At 39.0% G+C, this 23,831-nt stretch overlaps 1 protein-coding gene, 3 long non-coding RNA genes and 2 other non-coding genes across 8 annotated transcripts in view; 4 read left to right on the top strand and 2 right to left on the bottom strand.

Annotated features, from left to right (window-relative positions):
• Positions 1 to 4,281, bottom strand: part of LOC140700742 (uncharacterized) — a 41,535-nt gene extending 37,254 nt beyond the window's left edge. For both annotated transcript variants that reach the window (XR_012079361.1, XR_012079362.1), the window contains exon 1: positions 4,197 to 4,281. This is a non-coding gene — a long non-coding RNA (uncharacterized lncRNA). The remainder of the gene's footprint in view (positions 1 to 4,196) is intronic.
• The window catches only part of PHACTR4 (phosphatase and actin regulator 4), a 74,608-nt gene extending 57,733 nt beyond the window's left edge, over positions 1 to 16,875 (top strand). For both annotated transcript variants that reach the window (XM_015240477.3, XM_006197079.4), the window contains 8 exons: positions 816 to 1,419; positions 2,786 to 2,973; positions 4,257 to 4,410; positions 8,838 to 8,893; positions 10,037 to 10,098; positions 11,413 to 11,550; positions 12,156 to 12,232; positions 14,606 to 16,875. In XM_015240477.3, the coding sequence (XP_015095963.2) occupies positions 816 to 1,419; positions 2,786 to 2,973; positions 4,257 to 4,410; positions 8,838 to 8,893; positions 10,037 to 10,098; positions 11,413 to 11,550; positions 12,156 to 12,232; positions 14,606 to 14,621 (1,295 nt within the window). In that variant the 3' untranslated portion in view covers positions 14,622 to 16,875. The remainder of the gene's footprint in view (positions 1 to 815; positions 1,420 to 2,785; positions 2,974 to 4,256; positions 4,411 to 8,837; positions 8,894 to 10,036; positions 10,099 to 11,412; positions 11,551 to 12,155; positions 12,233 to 14,605) is intronic.
• Positions 8,907 to 17,214, bottom strand: LOC140700744 (uncharacterized). The gene is made up of 3 exons (XR_012079364.1): positions 17,172 to 17,214; positions 10,092 to 10,157; positions 8,907 to 9,276 (listed from the first exon to the last, which is right to left on the bottom strand). It is a non-coding gene; the product is annotated as an uncharacterized lncRNA (long non-coding RNA).
• A 4,020-nt stretch (positions 17,215 to 21,234) lies between these two features.
• On the top strand, positions 21,235 to 23,771 carry LOC116282955 (uncharacterized). The gene is made up of 3 exons (XR_004192496.2): positions 21,235 to 21,339; positions 22,354 to 22,387; positions 23,283 to 23,771. It is a non-coding gene; the product is annotated as an uncharacterized lncRNA (long non-coding RNA).
• LOC116283000 (small nucleolar RNA SNORA73 family) lies at positions 22,041 to 22,244 on the top strand. The gene has a single exon (XR_004192547.1). It is a non-coding gene; the product is annotated as a small nucleolar RNA SNORA73 family (small nucleolar RNA).
• LOC116282999 (small nucleolar RNA SNORA73 family) lies at positions 23,005 to 23,208 on the top strand. The gene has a single exon (XR_004192546.1). It is a non-coding gene; the product is annotated as a small nucleolar RNA SNORA73 family (small nucleolar RNA).
• Positions 23,772 to 23,831: the final 60 nt, after the last annotated feature.

The following is a 23,831-nucleotide window of genomic DNA, read 5'->3' as shown; positions in this document are numbered from 1 at the left end:
CCCTGCCATCAAGGAGCCCTTAGTGTAGTGGAGAGTGGAAATGGCAGGTTGGGCATAAAGGACACCAAGAGGCCTGGACACTAATAAAAATAAAGTCAGTGGGATCCAGAGGATGGAACTTTATAATGAGTCCTGGGAATTAGCTGAGTCCTTGCCATTTTGTAGTATGATCTTGGGCAAGTCACCTAACTTCCGTGGCCTCAGTTTTTCCTTCTGTAAAATGGTAAAGATGACCCTTGTATAAAAAGAATATTATGAAGTCAAAGATAGACAAGCACTATGATTTCTTCAAAGTCCTTTGCATTTGCTATAAAAATCCAAGGTGTCATTATTGGTGGTTTAATAATACAGAGCTGAGATATCTAGGTATCATTATTTATCAGGATATGATAGCAATGCCTGGTAGTATTTGTTTTTTTATTTCTATCTGCATGTTTAAATTTTTTAATGGAATACTGTTAGACAAAATAACTTAGCCACATTTTTTCTATCTCTATTCACATTAACCTTATCTATACCAATATCAAGTTATACAAAGTTGTCATAGCTATTGTCATAGTAAAGAAGCAAGAAATGTCTCATCAGAATATTAAGGTAGTGGTTTTCCTACACTGCTGTACATTTATTAGGCCTTCTAGATATTCAAATGTAAATTTTGTTTCAGGATGAGCTAGCTAGGGAATGGCAAAGCCATGAAATGTTCTAATTAGCCTGAAAGATTAAGTGTGAGCTCAGCTCTAATTCTAGGCTGTGGGCTGGCCCCTCAAAGCACTGAAAAGCCATCTTAAATTGAGATGTTGCTTTCTCTTTTCCAGCTGAACTGTCCCAGGCAATAAACAGTGGTACGTTGTTATCAAAACCATCCCCACCTTTACCACCTAAGAGAGGCATTCCATCAACCTTGGTACCCACCTCAGAGTCTGCCGCTGCTGCTGCCACCACCACAAAAGCACCAAGTGATCAGAGAGAGAAGAGCACTTGCTCTGTGGGTTCCGAGCCACTGCTGACAATCCCCCCTTCCTCCCCCTCCCCCCCACTGCCTACTCATATACCTCCAGAACCCCCTCGGTCCCCTCCATTCCCTGCTAAGACTTTTCAAGTTGTGCCAGAAATTGAGTTTCTGCCTTCCTTAGACCTATCCCAGGAGGTTCCCCAGCAGGAAAATCAGAAAAAGGAAGTGCCCAAGAGGATGTTGGACCACAGTTTTGGGGAGCCTCATGTACCCCCTAGGCTTCCCCCACTCCCACTGCATATCCGAATCCAGCAGGCCCTGACCAGCCCGCTCCCCATGACTCCTCCCTTGGAAGGCTCTCATAGAGCTCATTCATTGCTCTTCGAGAACAGTGACAACTTTTCTGAGGACAGCGGTACCCTGGGTCGGACCAGGTCACTTCCCATCACTATTGAAATGCTAAAAGTGTGAGTGCCTTTAAAGCTTGCCTCTTGTTCCCTCTTCTCTACTCTGGGTAGTCCTTCTTAGAAAAAATTACTTATAAAGAGAAAATGAATACATTTAAATTAAGAATGCTTAGTAAGTAGGACATGTTCTTGAATTTGGACTTTTTTACCCTCCTGATTTCTATAGCATTGTTTCTATGGCAGAAATGTCCATGATGATAAAAAGAAATTACAAGCTTCTGTACTTGAAAATTAAAACCACTGTATATTTTTATATGATATAAGGGAAGCAGTGGAACATGATGCTTAAGAACGTTGACCTTGGAGTAAGATAGTTCGGGGTTCAAACGCCAGTTCTGCCTCTTATTTACTAGCTTACAGTAGTGTCTGTTACTTAACCTGCTCTTCTGTTGTCTAACCTGCAGACAGGAATAATACCTATCTCACAGGCGTGAGAATGAAATTAGACAAATCTGAAAGCACTAGTGCCTGGCACACAACTTGGTAGAGAGGGAGAGAGAGAAGCCTAGAGAAAAAGAAGGGAGCTCTGAAAGATAGGTCAGTATTCCAGCCCCCTAGACTGGCGCTGGTCATCTTGTTTCCCACATCTGTCCCCAAACTCTGAATCTGTTCACAGTAGCACTGGTACTTCTACCTACTTTGTTGGTGTTCTTAAAATCCAGACAAATTGTGACTGAAGATTAATACCTTTTGGCAAGTTGGAAATTTGTTTTACTAACTAAAAGAATTGTTACAGAGCTATTGCAGCATCTTACTTTTTATTTGTTTTGCTGGTATTACTTATTTCACATCTTGGGAAGAGACAGTTCAGGAGTTTTAAGTAGACTAAGTCAGGTTTATGCCTCCCGAGTGCAAAGGGGAGAAGTTAGTTTTCATCTTTACTTCTCTTTGCTTCCTTGTTTTAGATTATCATTCTGTCCTACTTCATTGTTAAACCAAAGAGAAATGGGTTAAGTATTTTTATTGAGTTTTTCCCATGAACAAAGTAGTCTTCTCATTTAATCAGACCAAAGCAAACTTCAGTCTTATGTATAGATCTTCAGGGCCCTGTTTGCCAGGCACTAGTGCATTCTAGAATTTGTCTGTTTCATCCTCACAACAAGCCAACAAGGTAGGTATTATTCCCATCTACAGAAGAGTTAAGTAACTTACAAGCTACTAAATACATTGTAGAGCTGGGATTTGAACTCAGAGCCCTTTAGATTAATAGCTGCTAAAAAGTTTCTCAGCATGATTGTAAAAGTTAAGGGAAGGAACTATAATTATTTCACTCATGGACCTTTTCATAGTTTTTCGGTACTTTGCCTTGCAAATCAGTTATTCTTTATGTCTCTGAAAGGAAAATGTAATTATGTTAATTTGTTAGTCCAGACGATGAAGAAGAAGAGGAGCAAATCCACCTGTTTGCATTTGATGAGGAAGTAACATCTACCTCCGTCGTTCCTAAACCACCACAGCATCTGCAGGAGGAAGAGGAAGAGAAGGAGAGTGACTCTGATTCAGAAGGTCCCATTCAGTACCGAGATGAAGAGGATGAAGATGAAAGCCATCATAGTAAGAAAGGGAGGGAAAGCAAAGGAGAAAGTTCTTTCACGGATATAGCTACAAGCTGGTCTTAGCAAGCATAAGATAAGTGGAAGCAGGTACCCTCCCCATGTTAAAAGCCACTGGGAAGGACCCTTGTCCCTGCTGTTCCCGTTGTTATAACGAGCCAGTGAGAGGGAGCCAAGTAGATTGAGTCAATCAGGTTTTTATCTGTTTGATTTTGATTTTAAATTTACATTGAAAGTATTAAGGAATGTGGAGTAAAAGAAAGTTGGTATTTGGGCTTTGTGGAGAAGACAAAAGTGATGCTCTCCTTTAGCCTAATGAACTCATTGTGTTCATGGAGCAAAGGGAAAAAACATGTTCACGAACACAAATCTGCAAATAATGGAATCTTGATTCCTAAAAGTGGAAAGCAGCTTTAAGAGTAGGAACCTTACGATAAAGAAGATGTGGTATATTTCTACAATGGAATACTATTCAGCCATAAAAACTGACAACATAATGCCATTTGCAGCAACATGGATGTTACTGGAGAATGTCATTCTAAGTGAAGTAAGCCAGAAGGCAAAAGAAAAATACCATATGTGATCACCCATATGCGGAATCTAAAAAAAATACAAAACAGAAACAGACTCATAGACATAGAATACAAACTTGTGATTGCCAGGGGGGACGGGGGATGGGAAGGGACAGACTGAGAGTATGAAATTTGTAGATACTGACAGGTATATATAGAATAGATAAACAAGATTATACTGTATAGCACAGGGAAATATATACAAGATCTTGTGGTGGCCCACAGCAAAAGAGAATGTGACAATGAATGTATGTATGTTCATGTATAACTGAAAAATTGTGCTCTACACTGGAATTTGACACAACATTGTAAAATGACTATAACTCAATTAAAAAATGTTTATATATAAGAAGAAAAAAAAACAAAACAAAAAAGAGTAGGAACCTTATGAGGTATGTAGTGCAAATGTCTCTATGTTTTAATTCAGAGGCTGTCCTGTGCTTAGATTATCCCTCCTCTGGCAAGTCTCACGCAGGACAAAACTGATAGAGAGTACTGGTAGAAGGGAGAAGATGCCTTTAGCTCAGCTGAGTCTTATCTGCTGAAAAGATTTTTAGATGTCTCCAGCTTTACCCCCACCATTGTGTTAGGTGGATCAATGACGGCCAAGTAGAAAGATGGGAGTTATGATACTGTTTGTTCAGATTCTTACCTAGCTCCAGGTGAGGTTCAGCCTTTAGCTTCTACATGTTTTTCTTTCCCTTGCACAAAGGTGCTCTGGCCAACAAAGTGAAGAGGAAGGATACACTGGCAATGAAGTTGAACCACAGACCCAGCGAACCAGAGGTGATCACGGATTCTTGGCCTCGAAAAAGCAAAGAGGAGTGGAATGAAATACGGCACCAGATTGGGAACACTCTGATCCGGTAGGTCTTTGCGTAGAATAAATTGATTTGATTTGATTATGCCAATATGTGTGTTAGAGATCTACTTTGTGCTGGAATATTCATTTAGCCTTTTTTTTTAATTTTAGAAATAGCATAATTTTTAAAAATATGTATTGTACACAGTTGGGGTATCTTTTCTAAGAATTTGGAAATTAAGTAACTAGATGGCTCCTAGAACTTTAAGCCATGACATAGACGTATCTCACAGCTTTACACCATAAGATAGACATAAATATGTTTTTTTTTAAGTTTCTAGAGAATTCGGGTGGTTCCCAGGACAGCAAGGCTCCTCTGGCATTTATCCGGTTGCTCAGCCATGAGGTACCAGCCCAATTCAAGATCACACCCATATTTTCCATTGTATCTATTTTACATGTTCCATGCAACTGCCTCGTTTCAAAGTGTTAGTATATTTTTGAAGTCAGCTGGAACCAAAAGCATAGAGAAAGTGAATGCAAGCCATCTTCCTGCCTATAGAATACATGTAGAATCCAGGTACACAGACAGGTGTTTGCAACCTCAAATGTTTCTCTTGGTAGAGTGAGGAAAAGGAGGTGGAATTCTTGACATATTCCTTAAAAATAACTAACTAAGGATGTCTGCTAATTAAAATATATTCTCCTCTCTTGCCTCAGACACCTGGCTTTGCTTTTGGCCAAGATGACAATCTATTTTTTTTATTTTATGGCGTTGACAATCTTAATGCAGAACTGTGGCCTTCTGAATGTCAGCAAGAGACCATCAAGATTAGGAATTAGTTAAGAATGGATTTTTTTTTCTTCTAGTTTTATTGAGATATATTTGACATATAGCACTGTATAAGTCTAAGGTATAGAGCATAATGATCTGGCTTATATATACATCATGAAATGATTAAAACAAAATATTTTTTCCTTGTGATGAGAACTCTTGGGATTTAGTCTCTTAACTTTCATATATAAGGTATATGTTAATTATATTAATTATGTTATTTATTACATCCCTACTGTTTGTTTATCTTTCACTGTAGATTTGTACTTTTGACCACCTTCATCCAATTCACCCTCTCCTACCCCCTACCTCTGGTAACCACAAATCTGATCTCTTTTTCTATGAGTTTGTTTTTCGTTTGTTTGTGTTTTAAAGTATAATTGACCTACAACACTGTGCTGGTTCCTGGTACACGACATGGTGGTTTGATACTTGTGTACACTGCAAAATGACCACCACAATGAATCTAGTTACTGCCTGTCACCATACAAAGGTATTACATTATTATTGACTGTATCCCCCACGCTGAACATTTCATGCAAGATTGGGTGTCTTTCATAATAGATTGCTTTCTGCTTTACTGCAAAGCTAGTTGTTCATCTCTGAGTGTTTTTTCCAAGTCATAATCTTTTTGGAAGAGCTTGTTGGACACTAGCAATGAACAGTCTGAAACTGAAATGTAAAAATATAAGAGATTACCATTTACAGTAGCATCAGATATCTTTAAATATTTAAGGATAAACCTGGCAGAAGATTGTGTAAGACCTGTACACTGAAAAGTATAAAATACCACTGAAGAAAGTAAAGAAGACCTAAATAAATGTAAAGAAATAACATACTCATGGATCAGAAGTCTCAGTATTATTAAGACATCAGTAGATTCAACAGAATTCCAATCAAAATAGTCCTGAGTGGGCTTTAATTGACAAACTGATTCTGAAATTCTTATGGAAATACAAGGCAACTAGGGAAAAGAACAGGGTTAGAGGATTAACACTGTCTTATTTTAAGTCATATTATAAAGCTAAAGTAACCTAAACAGTATGATATTGATATAAACATAGACAAGTAGATCAATGAAACAGAAGCGAGAGCCAGAAATAGACCCACCCATATACGTACAACTCATTTTTGAAAAAGATACAAGATAATTTTATTGGGAAAGGATGATCTTTTCAACAAGTGGTCCTGGCACAGAAATAACTTCAATTCATGCTGTGTATCATATGTAAAAATTAACTCAAAATGGATCATAGACTTAAATATAAGAGCTAAAACTTTAAAACTTTTAAAAGAGTATGGGTTAGACAATTCTTAGATACTATCTCAAAGCATGATTCTTAAGAGAAAAAATTGATAAATGGCTCTTCATCAAAATTAAGAAGTTTTGTTTTGTGAGAGACACTGTTAAGAGAATGTAAAAACAAGCCACAAACTGGGAGAAAATATTTTCAAACCATGTATCTGATAAAGGTCTTATATCTAGAGTATATGAAGAACTCTCCAAACTCAAGAAGAAGACAGACAACCCACTTTTAATTTAAAAGGTAGGGGGAGCAGAAGATTTCAAAAGACACATCACCAGAGAAGATGTACAGATGGCAAATAAGCATATGGAAAGTTGCTCAACATCATCTGTCATTAGGGAAATGCAGATTAAAACCACAGTGAGATACCACTACATGCCCATTACGATGACTAAAATTGCACAGTTTAAAAGGCTGATAAAACTAAGAGTTGCTAAGGATGAGGAGCAGCTGGATTCTCATACACTGGTAGTAGAATGTAAAATAGTAGAACTACTTTGGAAAGCAATTTGTAAGTTTCTTTAAAGAAAATCAGTGTATGATCCAGCCATTCCATTCATTGTTGTTTGTAATAGTCCCCCCTCCAAAAAAAAAATAGAAACAACACAAATATCTATCAAAAGACAAATGGATGAACATAGTCATGTGATGGAACACTACAGAGCAGGAAAGAGAAATGAACTATTATAATGCCACAACTTAGGTGGATCTCAACAATCATCCTGACTGAAAGAAGCTAGACAAATAAAGTATATACTATATGATTTTCTATAAGATTTTAGAAAATGAAAACTAATTTACAGTTACATAAAGCAGGTCAGTGTTTGCCTGGGGGCAAGAAGAAATTAAATTGAAATTGAATAAAGCAAATCAATGTTTGCCTGCGGGTATTGAGGTTGAGATTACAAAAGGAAATGAGATTTTTGTCAGGGAGATTGTAGAGTTGTATCTCTGGTACCTATGAATGTGTCTTTGTTTAGAAGGAACATCTATGAAAATATAATCAATTTAAGATGAAGTCATACTGGTTTAGGGTAGGCTCTGATCCAGTGAGTGGTGTCCTCATGTGAATAGGGAAATTTGGACACAGAGACACAAACACACACAGAAAGAGAATGCTGTGTGGCTAAGGAAGCAGGCTGGAGTGATGCATCTCCAAGCCAAAGAATGCCCACGACTACCGGCAGCCACTAGAAGCTAGGAGAGAAGCTTGAAACAGATTCTTCCTCAGAACCTTCAGAAGGAACCTTGATTTTGGACTTCTGGCCTCCAGAACTGTAAGACAGTAAATTTCTGTTATAAGCCATCCACTTTGTGGTGATTTGTTACAGCAGCCCTAGGAAATCAATACAATATGTTCCTTTTCTTGATTGTGGTGATGGTTTTACAGGTACACACATATGTCAGACTATCAAATCATGAAGTTTATTGTATGTCACTTATATCTTAAAGCTGTAGGGTTGTTTTCTGTTTTTGTGGGGTTTTTTTGTTATGTGTGGTTTTGTTTGTTTGTTTTATGAACATTGAAGAAAGAAGGTCTTGTACTGAGTGACTTTGAAATACATAAATTTGTAAACTGTATATAAAATGGGACTGGGAGTTTTCCATGCAACTAAAGAGTTACTAGCATGTAGTTCAAACACTGTCTGAGGATGCATTAAAGCTAAGAAATGAAGAACTTTCTGATTGCAGAAATGACAAGTTGTCATTATTGAATAACATCTCATAACTGTGGATGAGATGAGAAGCTTCAGATATTTCAAAGAGGACAGAAATTAAAATCGTAGATTTACAGAATATCACTTCAAAAAAGACAATCTTTAATTCCAGTGGTTCCTAAACTACTGGTTTAAAAATCAAGACAGGACATCAGAGTCATACAGGAAGCATTGTAAATATACATATGTATCATCTTAGTTCTCATCCTGGTTTCCTGAATTAGAATTTTTGTTAGTATCCTTGAGGATCTTTGTTAACAGATATGCTGAAGGAGGAAATCTGTTTGGGAGCCACCAGTCCCGTTCAAATCTTCATTTTACACATGAGTACACTCGAGGTCTGACTGAGCTTTTTTGCGGTGATAGGGCTTGTTAAGTGTCAGAGCTAGAACTAGAATCCCAGCCTCCTGTTTGCATGTACAATTCCTTTTTACGTTGTAATTTCTGTATTAACACTTTCATTATGAAAATTGTTTCATAAACAATGAATCAGATAAAAAGTGAAATATCAAAAGTTTGAAAATGTATTGATTTCTTTCTAGAGTAGGGGCTAATATAAACTAAGACCAAACAGATCTTTATAAACAATATTAGGAGGTTTAATGTAGAAATAATCTTATCTCCCTTTTAGACGACTGAGTCAAAGACCAACACCAGAAGAACTAGAACAACGAAACATACTACAACGTGAGTCCAGCCATGGAAATGAAGTTGTATAGATTTTCTTTGTATATCTGACTTTAACATGCATAACAGAAAAGAGAAGCATTTTTCTACAAGGGCTGAGGAGAGAATATTCTAGCCAAGGAAGGACTATTCATACTTTTTTCCCTGAAGAAACAAAGTTCTTCCAAGCTTCCTTTACAAGATATCATTATGTATTGTTTAGTGTACTGGGATACTCCAGAAAATTGTGTTTTAATGTTCTCACCGTATCTTGAGCCTACCTTGGGCTTTTTGAGGGGGTTGTGCATTTGGAGTGGACCTTCCTGTTGCTAGTGGAGTCTAAGGGTTCGTGCCCAAAGCAAGTCCCAAGTGCAGCTTTTTCATCTCTTAAGACTTTCATACCTCTGAAGTCAAAATATGTAATGCAATTAATTTGCTTTCTGTTTATATAGTCGACTTTCTGAAGTAGCATTCTAATCTAGTATAGATTTATTTTTATAGATTATAGAGTGAAATTTGTCCTTAAAAACCTCCACCTTAATATTGTAAATCAACTGTACTTCAGTTAAAAGTAAACTAATTTTTTTTAGAACCCTCCACACTGAAGAGGATTAAGCTTCATAGGGTTACTCAGCTTGACCAGCCCATCCCCTGTTTTCTCATCACTGTTTGAATACGCACAGCTTAGTCACTAAGTACATTTTAAAGTATGGGAACCATTATAGACATATGACATGAAACTTAGTATGATCTCCTTTCTCCATTGTTAATGGTTACTCTTGAGCAAAGATATGCAGGGGTTTTCTTAAAGGACACATAGTAAATATTTTCAGCTTTGCAGGCCAAAAAGCAAAAGGAAACTATTATGTAAGTACTTATCAAACCATTCAAAATGTAACCATTTAAAAATGTAAAGATCATTCTTAGCTATGGGCACGAAAAATACAGGCAGCTGGCTTGATTTGGTACCATAGTTAGCTGACCCATGCTCTTAAGTGTTTGACTACGCCAGTTGACAAGAAAATTGTCTTGATTAGCGATTCCCAAAGTTAGTATTTCATTCTGATGTGGAGCCTGTAAGGAATATTTGCCATGTAATTATTGAAAAGTTTGATATGCAAATTACCATTTTGAAGTAATAATCTTTGTTTCTGTCAACTGTAGCTAAAAATGAAGCTGATCGTCAGGCAGAAAAACGAGAGATTAAGCGTCGACTTACTAGAAAGGTACATTGCCTGAGTATTCGATCTCAGTCTGTCCACTGACTGCATGTCTTGTATTTGACCTGTTTGGAAAGAAATGAATTTGACTTGAATTGCTATAGATTGATATGAAAATACAACACATGATGAAAATATAGAAAACAATATAACATTATAAGAACTTTTTTTTTCATTTTTACTGTTTAGAAAAACCTGCACAAGAAGGTGCTCAGTAAATACTTGGACAAGTTTTGACCTTTTATTTGGTAGACCAGGGGTTTTGTTGTAGATTCTTAACATCTCTTGAAGTATGAGACGGTAGCAGGAGGCTGTGGAGCATTCAGTTTTGCAAGGCAAACTGATTGTTTTCTAATCAGGGAAAGAACTAAACTTACCCTTAGTAATACCTGAAAAATATGAAAAAAACAACTAGGATTTTCTCATTGGTCCCAGATCAATTAGGGTAGAATCTGTTCTGTACCAGACTTGGGTAAATCCTTCAACTCTGGGATTAAACCCTTTTTCCTTTCCCTCCCTCCATAATAGTTAGTAATTACTTCCTGTAGGTTCTTGGAGTTGGTCTGAGTTTCTCTAGTTATTTCTTGAAATGTATAAGAATTCCCAGGACAGCAAGGAATCTAGACATTTTCTTCCTGAATTTCTCCCACTTCTCCCCTTCCCCAGGACCGGAGGAATTATCCTTGATAGAGTGAGGGTGCCTAGAGGCCGTGGCTGGACTTAATGCCTTCAGGTTGAACAAGTTACCTGATTGTTGAACCTTAAATCATAATTTGTTACAGAATCTGGTATCTTGGGCATTATCCATGTTGAAAGGAAATTCACCCTTAATATTACCCACACTAGATACTGCTTGCATATTAAATGTGTTCACTTTACAATTATTAGATATGAACTTAAAGCCCTGACACTTCTGCTACCCAAAATGTGGTCCACAGACCAGAAACATTGGCATCACCTGGGAGCCTGTAAGAGCTGCAGTCTCAGGCCCCACCCCAGATCTGCTTAATCAGATTCTACACTTTAACCAGATCCCCACATGGTTTGTATGCATATTAAAGTTTGAGACGCACTGGTTATACTGATTACACTGGTTTATAGCAGTGCTTCTCAATCTTGGCTGTGCATTATGGAGCTTAAGAAAAAAAAAACTGATACCCCAAGTCTCTGAAGATAGACCCAGGGGTCAGCCACATTTAAAGGTCCCCAGGTGATTCCAATATGCAGTGAAAGGCAGAAGCACTGGATTAGAGGCAGTTTGAGTGCATGATTGATTCCTAACTCCTGGCATAGAGAACTAAGAGGCTCCGTTTCTTTCAGCTCAGTCAAAGGCCAACTGTGGCTGAACTACTTGCCAGGAAGATTCTGAGGTTTAATGAATATGTGGAGGTAACAGATGCCCACGATTATGATCGGAGAGCTGATAAACCTTGGACCAAACTGACCCCTGCTGACAAGGTATCTGTCATTTGTGTGTCTTTCTTTCTTTGAAGCATACAAGACTAACTAGAATGGGGAACCATAAACAGTTTCATTTCTGAGTCTAATCAAGATACAAAATACCAAGATGTACAAACCAAAACTTTATACAAATAACTTTACCACCACCACCTAAAATGAAAGAGAAAAAAATCCCTGCTGTATCACAGAGTATAAAAATCTGGAAGGAAATAATATGTATTTTTAACAGTCATTCTGTTTGGTTGGAGGGAGTTTTAATGGTATATTTTAGTAATTACCCATATTTCACTTTTATAACAGGAAAAGCTATTTTACATGCTGTGGAAACTATAAAAGCTATAATATTTCTTTTAAGCTCTTCAAGTGTTTTGATTTAACTGGAGATTTTCAGTTTATTATGAGATGAAGGGTGTCAGGGAAGGCGGTGTGCCTCGGGCTCAGAGCTTCACTCAGTGTGTTGACCTGGCTTCTTGCCTCCCCTGGGCAACCTCCTGCGGGTTGCAGTCACTCACACAGTTAAGCACCATAGAGATTAGATGGCAAATCACACTGCTATGCTATAACAGACAGAAGATGCTGAAACATTTGTTTCTACTCTATAGGCTGCCATAAGAAAAGAATTAAATGAATTTAAAAGCTCAGAGATGGAAGTTCATGAAGAGAGCAAACATTTTACACGGTAAGACCCAAATACTCTGAGCTAAGTAGAGCTTAACCAAAAAGTAGACATACTAAGGGTATTCAGCGAGGAAGGACTCTAGTGATGTGAAAAGAACAGCACTTGCAGGGTTAACTGCAAGAAGACTACATTGAGGGAAAGGGATGAGAAAGAACTAAGAGCTCATGCCTATACTGACTGTGGCATTTTATGTATATTATCTTATTTAATCCTTGCAGCAAAGATGCCAGGTGTATTTAGATCCCCATTTTATTGACAAAGAAACAAGCTCAAAAGGGTTAAATAACTTGCTTGACCTGCTAGGACATGGGGAAAGGTGCTCTCATCTCTGCACCTCACTGTCCGGGTTATGGATGAGGAAGTTGTTGCTGAGCTGGACAAGATCCTGTCCTCTCTGGTTTCAGTCTTTTCTAAGTTGATCTTACCAATTCAGTTGTCAACTTTGTTTTAATTAACTGTCTTCATGAAACAAGCCAAGAAGCATTTTGGTTTGGAATTACTGTGGTGACTGAGGACCCAGCCCATACCTGAAGACTCAGCCAGAGACAAATGGAATCAGTGAAAGTGTCTAGATGACTCTCGGAACATTTATACAGAGAGGCTAAATGAAAGAAAATATAATGACAATTACAGTTTGCGCTAAAAAAAAAAGGAACAAACAAAGTCGGGAAGTAAGATATTATTAAATATTTTTCCATCACAGTACAGGCAAATGGTTATTTTAACTGTAGAATTTGTTTGTACTGAGTTCTCAGATGTGTAGAGAAGCCAGATTCTTTGAACAGTAGTAACATCATTCGGGGCACTGAACTCAAATAAGAAACCATACTTGCTAGCAAGGAGATTGTAGTCTAATTTGGGAAAACCTGTGTACAATCAATATGATAAATGCCCCAGTCATTCTGAGTCCCAAATCTGCCAGGTTTAGCATCCCAAGTCCACCCTGTCCTAGCTATGGCAGTGTTAGCTGTTTTTAGTGTTATTAGTAACACTTTATAGTAGTAAAGTACCATAGTCAGCAACAATAAAGGAAAGTCATAGAGAAGGTGACGTTTAGGCTGGATGTTAAAGTATGTAAAAGGATTCTTTTGGACAAGTAGGAGGGAAGGAACATGGTAAGCAGAAGGACCAGCTTTAACAAGACTTTGGGAGCAGGAAAATGCATGCTGTTTCTGACAGAAAATGGAGCTGGAGCAGAGGAGGGGTGAGGGCAGTGTGGTGAAGGTGAGACTAGCAAGATGGGTTACGGTCATGTTCTGAAGAGCACTGACTGTTATGCTAGGATATTGGAACCACTGGAGTTCTGTGCATCTGGGAATAAGCCCCAGTGGAACTATGGAAGGTGATTTGGAAGGATGAAGAGAACAGCAGCTAGGAAGCAACTAAAATAGTCATAGAGAGCATGCTGCTAGCTCAGACCAGGGAAGATAGATTTGAAAGACATTTCAAGTATAGAATCAACAGGATTTGGCAATCTGTTGATTCCAGGGATGAATCAACAGGAAGTAGTCAAAATGACTCTTAGATGTCTAACTTGTGATTTTTGAGGTCGATGAAGTCAGTAAGTGAATAGTTTAGGACATTTATTCAGTAAATATTTTTTCAGCACCTAGTACATGATAGATAACAGTGCAAGGTACTTGGAATATAGCAGAGAACGAGATAAAGTCCCTGTCCTCAAGGAGCTTTTATTCTAAAAGAGGAAGGCAGACAATAAACTGGAAAGTCAGTTATATATGTTGAGTTTGACAAGCCTGTGACACATTGCAGTGGAGCTGCCTGGAAGACAGTTGACTATTCGGCCTAGACTCCAGGGAGAAAAGGTATAAAGATTCAAATTTGCAAGAAAAGTGTTTTGTATTTAAAGGGTGGATGGAGGAAGATGAACCAGGGAAGCATACTGTGGAAAAACAGTTGAAAAGAGGGAAAACTAGGGAAAAGATAGTATTACAGAAGTCAAAAAAAAAAAGTTTCAAGAAGGAAGAGGGTCAGGAGTATGAGATGCTACAGAAAGGGCAGGTAGAATTAGAGTGGAGGAGAGGCAATTTTTCAATATTAGAAAATAACATTTCATTACTTTTAAGATAATACAGTTGACATGTGAACAGTGGCTGAGGCACCCACAACCCTCAGAGCTGAAAATTCATGTGTAATTCATAGCTGACCCTCCATATATGAGGTTCCTCTGTACCCGTGGTTCCATTTCCTATGCATCCTATTCAGTCGTGTATCTCTGTGGTATTTACTATTGGAAAAAAATCTGAGTAGAAGTAGACTCACGCAGTTCTAGCCCTTGTTGTTTAAGGGTCAACTGTTACAGCAAAGCAGTCTGCAGTATCTGGTAACTCGGCTCTTGGTGATCATCTGTTTTAGCTACCACCGTCCATGAAGCTGAAGTTTGAGAGAGAATCTAAACAACCCCCCAGAACAGGATTGCTTTGCTGCTTCAGTCTCCAGAGCGACGTGGAGGGAACTTCAGCACTTCTCAGCGCAGCCAGAGCTGAGTCCTCTGGGATACAGTTCTGGGGTGAACAGCACTTCTATGAATGTAGCATTTCACTGGAATGGATTCTCATGTGCTGCCGTAGGCAAAACTGAACACCTTGTCAGTGCTTTTGAACTGCAGCATACTTGAGGGGTCTTCCCTCACCAGCCACCAATGTTCTGGGTCACTTGCAGGTTCCAAGTTTAATTGGCTGCACCCCAAGATGACTGCCTGTGCTGAGGCACAGTTTGCACTGTTAGCCTAACCTGCCCTGTCCTGGTTTGAGACCCACCTGTGTGGACACTAAATTCCAGCCATCAAATCTAACTGGTGGTAGGGAAAACCTTCTGGAAAAGGGGCCCCCACCTCCAGGGGAAGCCTTCACACCACACTGGTGTGTCAGTTGAAAGTATTGCATTATACCTCCTGTAACACAGCATACAGTCCTCCCCCGGCAGCCCAGCCCGAGAGCAGCTCAGGACCTCACATGTTCTTCCCTTGGGCAGAAGTCATTCTGATTTTTTTTTTTTAAGGTATCTTGAAGGAATGATGGGAACTTATGTTTTTCCTATCAGGCAATCTGGACTGCAACCAGATTCCAAGTTGGAAAAATAAGAAAGCATCTATGTTTTCTATATATAAAAACGAAACCAAGAAAGGCCTTTATGTTAAAGCCAACTTGGCAGAGAACTGACTCATGGCTTAAATTTTATAGGCTGTTGTACTTTGTTGTACTAAATGATACCCTAAATCTTTCTAACCAAGAGATGTATTCTCTCCATAAAGCAGAGTTGCAGCAACTCTGTGGGAGCATTTGTGTGCAGTCAGCCCCCACACTTCCAGCCCGAATCACCCCGAGGGTCTTTGGAGACGCAAGGAGGGACAAGATCATGACCCACTGCCCCTGTCTGTCCCTCAGTGCTATGTGCTCGCCTCCTGTGCTCTCCCTCCTGACTCCAGCCCTCATCTTCCTGCTGATCCTCTCTGGCAGCTTCCACCTCACTCACCCCTCCTCTTCCAAGCTGTAGCCAGTGTAGTTGGTGCCTGAGCATTGGCTCAGCTCCCACTCCTTTTTGTATTTGTAATATCTATTAATATGATTTCCTTAAACAGAAGATTCAGTTACTTTCTTTGAATTTTTATTGAAAACCATACAGCCTTACTATTTCCCTCTAATTCCTATCTACACTAGTGGAAGGAAAAAAATAGTTTCTACTTAACTGATGAATGTGGATTTTTCCCTTTAATGTTCAGAAAATTGTGGCTATTTTTTAGATTTCTTCTGACTCCTTCTGCAGTCCCTGTTCTGACGAAATCGGGTGCGTTCAGGGTGGTATGACCGTAGACTGCAGTCCCTATTCTGTGTGTGATCTTTCAGTAGATTTTTTTCTCTTTTTCTCCTTTCATGTCCATGTAAGATTTGCTGACTAATCAGAATATCAGGTCAAAACAAAAAAGCTAAAGTGACCTTAAAAGGTAATATCTTCTCTTTGTATGGGGAACAGGGAGGTATTTGAATTTCTCAGTAACATCAGATGCTCCATGGCTATGGAGATACACTGGGCCCACATCTCCTTGAAGCTCATTAACATTTGTTGTGACTGAGGAAAGATAAGTGACAATTACAAATTGTTAGAGGTCTGTATATAAGGTGGCCACACATTAACTGCTAACTTGACTTCTAACCTTTCTGTCTTGTTGGTTTGGAGACTGCTTGGCTTATGCCAGCATTCTCTGTGCCTTCAGACATTTGACATTTTTCAAACTCTTCTTTCACTGCCTTTCTTTCCCTTAATGTGCCAAGCTTGAAACAGGATTTGATTTCCTGAGCTACTTGTCTGTTTTCTATGTGCCACCAAGGAATCTAGTTCATTATCATCTCATTCATGTTCTTTTGAAACAGGATACTTTGGGGGGTCAAGTCTTTTCAGGTGTTTTTATATAAATATATATAAAGTGGGTTTTTTGTGTTCTCTTTCCATGTAAGTAACAATTCACAATCATAATGTAAAGAAGAAATAAAAGCCTGATGTATTGTACTTCAAATGCTTCCCTGATGTACAGAATCTCCTTGTAAAATAAATAATTGCATTGTATATCAGTCTTCCTTTCAATATTAATTATTAATGTATTTTAGAATTAAAAAAAACAAACTATATTGTTCTGGTGTGAAATACTTATTTTTTATCTTCTACCTTATTCCAAAAGATTTAAGGTAGCTTAATTATGATCACTAAAATATTGCTAGACACCCTAATGAGAAGTAGATGAGAAAGAAAAAATTATGGTAAGAACATTAAATGTAGTCAGAGACAAAGATCTGTCTATCTGTGCACACGAGGAAAAAGAATAAGCTGCAGAGAGGAAGCCAACTGTGACCCCCACACTATGTAGCAGATACAGCCCTAGGTCTTCCTATTCCCACCTAGTCTGGGAGGTAAGTGAAAATTTTACCAATTAAAGAACTTGAGAGGTAAAGTGACTTCCCCAAAATCAAAGCAAATTATGCAATCACTCTTCATATATTCAAGGACAAGCAACTGCATCCCAATCAGTTGTCTCTATAAGGACTTACTGCATATGGACCACATTATTAGACCTCAGGCTGACATCACAATAGGACAGTCTGTAGCTCATGTACTCCTCACTGGCAAGCAACCCAGTTTCAATCCGGGCAGCCCCACCAATGACTCACTTTCTACTTGTCACTTCAGAGACTGACTTCATTAGGATACCACCCTTTACCAAAGGTTAAGAGAAACCATGAGTCAGAACTGCTTCTGTCATTGGGCTCCACCTGCTCCCATATTTTCCTCCTTCTAGCCTTCCAAAAGAGTCCTCAAACTTCCTTGACCCTTTTGAGGTGACGCATTGTCTCCAGAAGGGTGTTTTGAAGATTCATATTGCCTAGTGTTTGCTGAAACTGAATGAATTTAGGGTCCTTATGAATTTCGATTACCGTACCCCAGGAGAAGGAGGACTGCAATTGCAGAGGGAGAGGTTGGAAAACGACTATCAGAAAGGGCAAGTCCAGTGGATATTGAATGGAAGGGGATGGGATAGGAAGTGTTCTTATAAAAGATGAGGATGTACAAGAAAAGCCAAGCCCTGAAGCCAAAACAGCCTAAACCAGTTTCAATTCCAGCTCAAGAAGGCATGAAGGGAAAATCAGGAAACAACAAGCAACGTGGACCACTTGCTCCATCTATCTCCTTTGTCTAAAGGGTACCATCAATTTCTTCCCCCAAGGATTTTTGCCTCCTTCATAAAAGCATAGAGGCCATATGACAGGAACAAACACTCTCAATTTCCCTGCATCTGATACTGGTACACACCATTCTTTCATTCATTCATTGCCTTGATCAGTGTTTATCTCCTTCCTGTCCAACAAGAAAAACAATCTTCCCTGTTTCTCTATCTCCTACTTTTCCTATGCTCCGTACAGGTAATCTCTTCTAACACTGAACAACTTAAATTCCTGTACAGTCAAAGCAGCTGAGCTTAATGAGTGATAGATGGAGGAAAAAGAAGTAGGCTTCTTGATACCAGTTTAGGACCTCTGGTCTGTACACATTGTTTTCCATTTCTAAAGCCATGTTCACTCAACTCATTAAAATCTAAACTAAATCCATAATAAAATGGCTTTCCCCGAGGTCACCCGTGACTCCTCAGTTAACTGCCACATCCAAAGTCTCTTTTCAGCTCAGTATATCTGACTACCCTGCAGTATGTGATACTGTTGGCCATGTCCCAGTCCTCAAAACTTCTTCCTTGGCTTCTCAGATACCTCTTACTCTCTTCTGGTTCTCCTCTGATCTTGCTTCCTCTGTCCTGCTGGCTTCTTCCCTGACCACCATTTAAATGTTGGGTTTTCATGTCCTCTCATCACTCTTCCTGCTCTCCCAAGGTGACTTCAATTACCACTCTTATTTCAACAACTTGTTTGTTTAGGGGGGGTGGTAATTAAGTTTTTATTTATTTATTTTTAGAGGAGTTACTGGGGATTGAACCCAGGACCCTTTGTGCATGCTAAGCATGTGCTATACCACTGAGCTATACCCTCCCTCCCCGCAACAATTTCTAAATCTTTATCTACAATTTGGATTTCTTGCTGGAATCCAACCCTCTATCCAATTACTGTTTAGACATATATACACCCAAAAGCTCCCCAGGCAACATACACCTTCCATGTGGACCTTATTCTCGACCTGTACAGCCTACTTTCTCAATTATCAGAATTAGAGACCACCATATATGTTCAGCCTCCCAAGTCTGAAATTTTAGTATTATATGCAAGTTCCTCTCTTACCTCGAAAGCCCAGTGGGACAATAAGTTCCATGCATTCTCTACCTCAGAAATGTCTTCTGATTCTTTTATCTCCCCTCGCCTTGTTTACCATGCAACTTCAAAGCCAGCATACTTTAATGGGACTTTATAACTTCTGTCTCTCCAATCTATCCTCCAGTATTGCCACTAGAGTTACCGTTCTAAAATGTAGACTGTCATAGCAATTCTTTTTTTTTCTTTTTCAGTTTTATTAAGTAGAATTATTACAATTTGCACATATACTTTATATTGCATGTAAATACATGTATACAATATAGTGCACATTTTTTTTAGTTTTACATGTCTGTACTGATCATTGTTTCTAAGAATAGATTAGAGCTTAAGCTTTTTAAACTTACATAGTTATCAAAGGAATAAAGCCAACAACAAAATAAGAATCAACAGAAGGCAGTAATCCAATCATAAAGGACAGTCAAATGTGCTTACCCATACTCAAAAAATCAATCATCTAAGTTATAAACAATAAGTAGTTCATTTGTGTCCTTTTTTTTAGATTCCACAAATAAGTGATATCATATGGCATTTTTCTTTCTCTTTCCGGCCCAATTCACTTAGAATGTCAATCTTCAGGTCCACCCATGTTGCTACAAATGGCATTATTTTATTCTTTTTTATGCTAAGCACACACTCTACCACTGAGCTATACTCTCCTGCCTGAAAAATAACTTTTCCAAAAATAGTGAGAAGAGTGGCCTTGTTTTACTTTTTTTTTTTTTGCAAATCACTTTAATGTCTGGTTTAATAGAAGACAACTCAGTTCTCATATCTATTTTTGGATTCAGTCTATTACTATAAGCTGTTTTGGTTTAAATAAATGAAGAAAATCCAGTCCCACAGAGATATATAGTTGGTAAAGATGTTAGCCATTCTTTCAAGTAAAATGATATTCCATGAAAAAAATGTGGCTTTTTCAGCACACAACTCAAACAATGGTATATGTGCTTTTCCTGGAGATAAGCACTGTACCTTTGCATGCAGCCTAAGTGCTTTATGTGTACTTCTTACTTTGTCACAAAATATTAAAGAGATGGATACTCAAAAGACAAGAATTAGTAACATTAATGATTTTTACTTCTTCATGAAGGACATTCTTCGGTGAAACTGACCTTTTTTTAATTGTAAATTTGTGTTGATCAAGAAGACAATGACAACAGGGCCTTGAAACATACTAAGGCAACAGCAGTTTACAGCACAATTTCATTTTATAACATCAGTGCAGAGTCAATACAGTGAAAAAGTCAGAAAACATCTAAGTATTATTATGAAATACTTTTGACCTCATAGCCCCCCAAAAAGTCTCAGGGACCCCAGAATCTGCCAACTACACTTTTTGAGAACTACTGCTGGACCTGTTTCACATCTAAATCTTAATAATACCAATGTCTTAGAATTGCTGTGATGCTAGAGTATGTAAAATACCCAGCACAAAATGTTACGGGAGAAACACCAAAAATGTTTCTATTCGTTATAGCCGAGTTGTGATGGCTGCCAATTTATCTAACACTTGTTCGAAATTCTATCCCAATTTCAACATTTCACATGTAATATTTACCTTCAGGGTTTTTTTTTTTTTTCTATTAATTTTTAAAATTTTTTGAGGAGGTAATTAGGTTTATTTACTTATTTTCTTACTGGAGGTACTGGGAATAGAACCCAAGACCACAGAGCTATACCCTCCCCTATCTTCAGGATTTTTTACTTGCCTTCTTTAAATTAGGTGTTTGTGTTAAACTCAACATAAAATTCACCAGTGTAACCATTTTTAAGTGTACACTTCAGCATTTCCGTCTGACTGACCGACGCATTTATCAAATGTTTATTTCACACGTGACAGGGCAGATTCAACCCCTTTTGAGGTTGCATATCTCTTTTTCTATTCTGTATATTTATTACTCCAAAGGGTTTTTGGCGACTTTACTTAATGGTATATCCTCCAGATTGGTGAAGTGACCGTAGAGACATAAATATAAAATGCAGCACACAACTACCCTCTTAAATACTTCAAAAAAAGCAGTTTCTGTAACTCGCGCTCTCCCGCAAGATCCCGCGCGACGTCTCTAGTATCGCGAGTTGCCTCTGAGCCCGGTAGGGGTGGGGCTTAACTTGCAGGAGATTCCCAGCACCCTTAGCGAATCTGATTCCCTAATTGCGCATGACGCAGTGCAGGCGCAATAGACGTTCCTTGACTTCCGCGTATAGAAGGTATAAATATCGATGCCTCCGGTTCTTCCGGCCTTTTCGGGAAAGACTGCTGCTCTTGTTGTGGAGTGTTTGGTAAGTTTTCCTAACCGCCTGCTTCGTTAACTCTAGGTCTTCTACCCCGGGTACCCCAACCAGCTTTTTCCGTGGGAATCTACTGTTTAGAATGATTCCGAATCTTTTGCGTCCGTGGTAACTACACTTACTCGCAAAATGAGGCTGGGTCGGGTGTGGGCCGGGGAGGCCTCATGGGCTGTGAGTCTCGGTAACCAAGGCGCGCTAGTGCCGAAACTCCCCGACTTGCAGGGTTGGCATCCTGCGCAGCGTTCGTCTTCGTTACTGTTTACTGCGGCATATATAATGCTGCTTCCTAGGAGGCGCGTTTGCGCTTTAAGTGGAGTTGCATGCAGGGTATTTTGTTCCTGGTTTTGTTTAAAAGTTTTTGTGGTTTAGAAACGGATGCTTTAGTTATGCGAGTTTTTATCTTTTGAGGTGGTTTTCCTATTCCAGATGATAGGATTAAAGATAGAAGCTTTAATTGCTGTAACGACTGTACACTTGCTATTTCTTTGGCAGGAAGTTCATCGCCTGTTGGGGTTTCTAGATGTTTTCTTTGGAGACCTAGCTGAAAATTCAGATTACTAATGTGTGTCTGATTATCGGTCTTGGACTGGAATTTTTTTGTTGACACTCCAGGTGTTTTGGGTCTACTCCCTTATATATATCTCTCCGAAGCAGCTATCAACTGGGTGAAGTTAGTTTCTCAAGTATAGTGACCAACGTGGATACCCCGGGAGGTCACTCTCCCCGGGCTCTGTCCAGGTGGCGTAGGGGAGCATAGGGCTCTGCCCCGTGAGGTACAGTCCCTTTCCACAACGTTGGAGATGAAGCTAGGCCTTGAGTCAGCGCCTGCATATTCCTACAGCTTCTCAGAGTCCTGTGGACAATGACTGGGGAGACAAACCATGCAGGAAACAGCTCTGTAGAGCAACCTATGTGGATCTGGGTTGATCTGAAATACCGGAAAAATTTGCTTTACTCAGTTTTACTATAGTAGTAGATTAAGCTCTTACCTGCCTTGTTTTACAGTGTTCATTCGGGATTCGGGATAGCTTGATTTGAGGTAAGTAAATCTACACATTGCTTTTGACTTGTCAGCGTTTGCCTGTCTGTGTTTTGTATAAGACGTTTGATCTTTCTGAACGTGGGTTCCTTTCATGAAGATGCTACTGATGTATAATGCATCCAAAGACTACTACATTTTTGTGAGCATATTTACAATTTCTTAGATGTCTGATTATGTTCTGAAAGATGGCTTTTTAATTTTGTTCCTGTATCGTAAAACTGGTTCTCACATTTTTAATTGTGATGGAGAGAAATTTGTATTTTGCAAATGTGATGATTTTGACTGTTTTGGTGGCTTAACGAAAGTCAAAAGCTGTCACATGAGCCATATATTGTATGTACCACCTCCCCCACCGTCTATCCAAGGGAGCTAAGGGTTTGATCTCGTATAAAACCTTTCCACGATGGGAGTGAAGTTGGGCATGTGCACCAGCCTACTTCTGTGATGAATGACAGTAATTAAAATACATGAAGCACAAAATTGTCAGTAGCAGTGACTTTAGAATTTATTTTAAAAGTTGCTGATCATGGTGAGCTTCCTTTCCTCAAATCTATGTAGGGTATGAGGAAAAGTGAAATCCCTTGAAAATAGGGGTAATGGTGTTAAAAAACATTCCAACGTGGATATCCCGGGAGGTCACTCTCCCCGGGCTCTGTCCAGGTGGCGTAGGGGAGCATAGGGCTCTGCCCCATGATGTACAGTCCCTTTCCACAACGTTGGAGATGAAGCCGGGCCTTGAGTCTGCACCTGCATATTCCTACAGCTTCTCAGAGTCCTGTGGACAATGACTGGGGAGACAAACCATGCAGGAAACATCTAGTATGCCAGAATTTACAGTTGAAGTTAAGTTAGTAAATATGAGTCTAATTCTTTCTTCATCTTTTTTATTCAGGAGAGAAGAGGAGCCTCGCTAATTTTGCAGTTAACACTAATGCTTTGGGGTCCTTTATTCGGCAGGGAGAGTTGGTAAAGTGAGTAATACACTGTTTTTGGAAGATAAAGCCTGGACGGCCTGAAAATGTTTGGGCACAGTGTTTAACCCTAGAACTGCACCTTGAAACCCAGCAGAGTAATAGGTGGTTCTGTTGCCCAGGGGCCCACTGAAATTTTTAAGGATTTCTAAATGATCCTGGTGTGTGGGCAGGTCTGTTAAAAAGACAGTATAGTCTTGACCTAGGAGGCCCAGAGACCCTTCCACGTTTCCTATGAATTGGAACCTTGTCATGATAACACTAATATACGACTTAGCCTTTTTTTTTTTACCATTCTGAAGTATTTTCTAACAGTGAAAAGCAGATGCCCATGAGAACCTAAATGTCCTATTGAAAGAAATCCATGTCAGTTTCTAATGTACTCATAAATAAAGATGATAGTATATATACTTGTGTGGTTCCTTTTTTTATGTGCAAATGTGACTGCTGAATGAATATTATGTGAATGG

Source organism: Vicugna pacos, chromosome 13 (assembly GCF_048564905.1).
Source record: "Vicugna pacos chromosome 13, VicPac4, whole genome shotgun sequence".
Taxonomy (NCBI): Eukaryota; Metazoa; Chordata; class Mammalia; order Artiodactyla; family Camelidae; genus Vicugna; species Vicugna pacos.
Note: the sequence above shows the minus strand (reverse complement) of the source record. Positions and strands in the feature narration are given on the sequence as shown.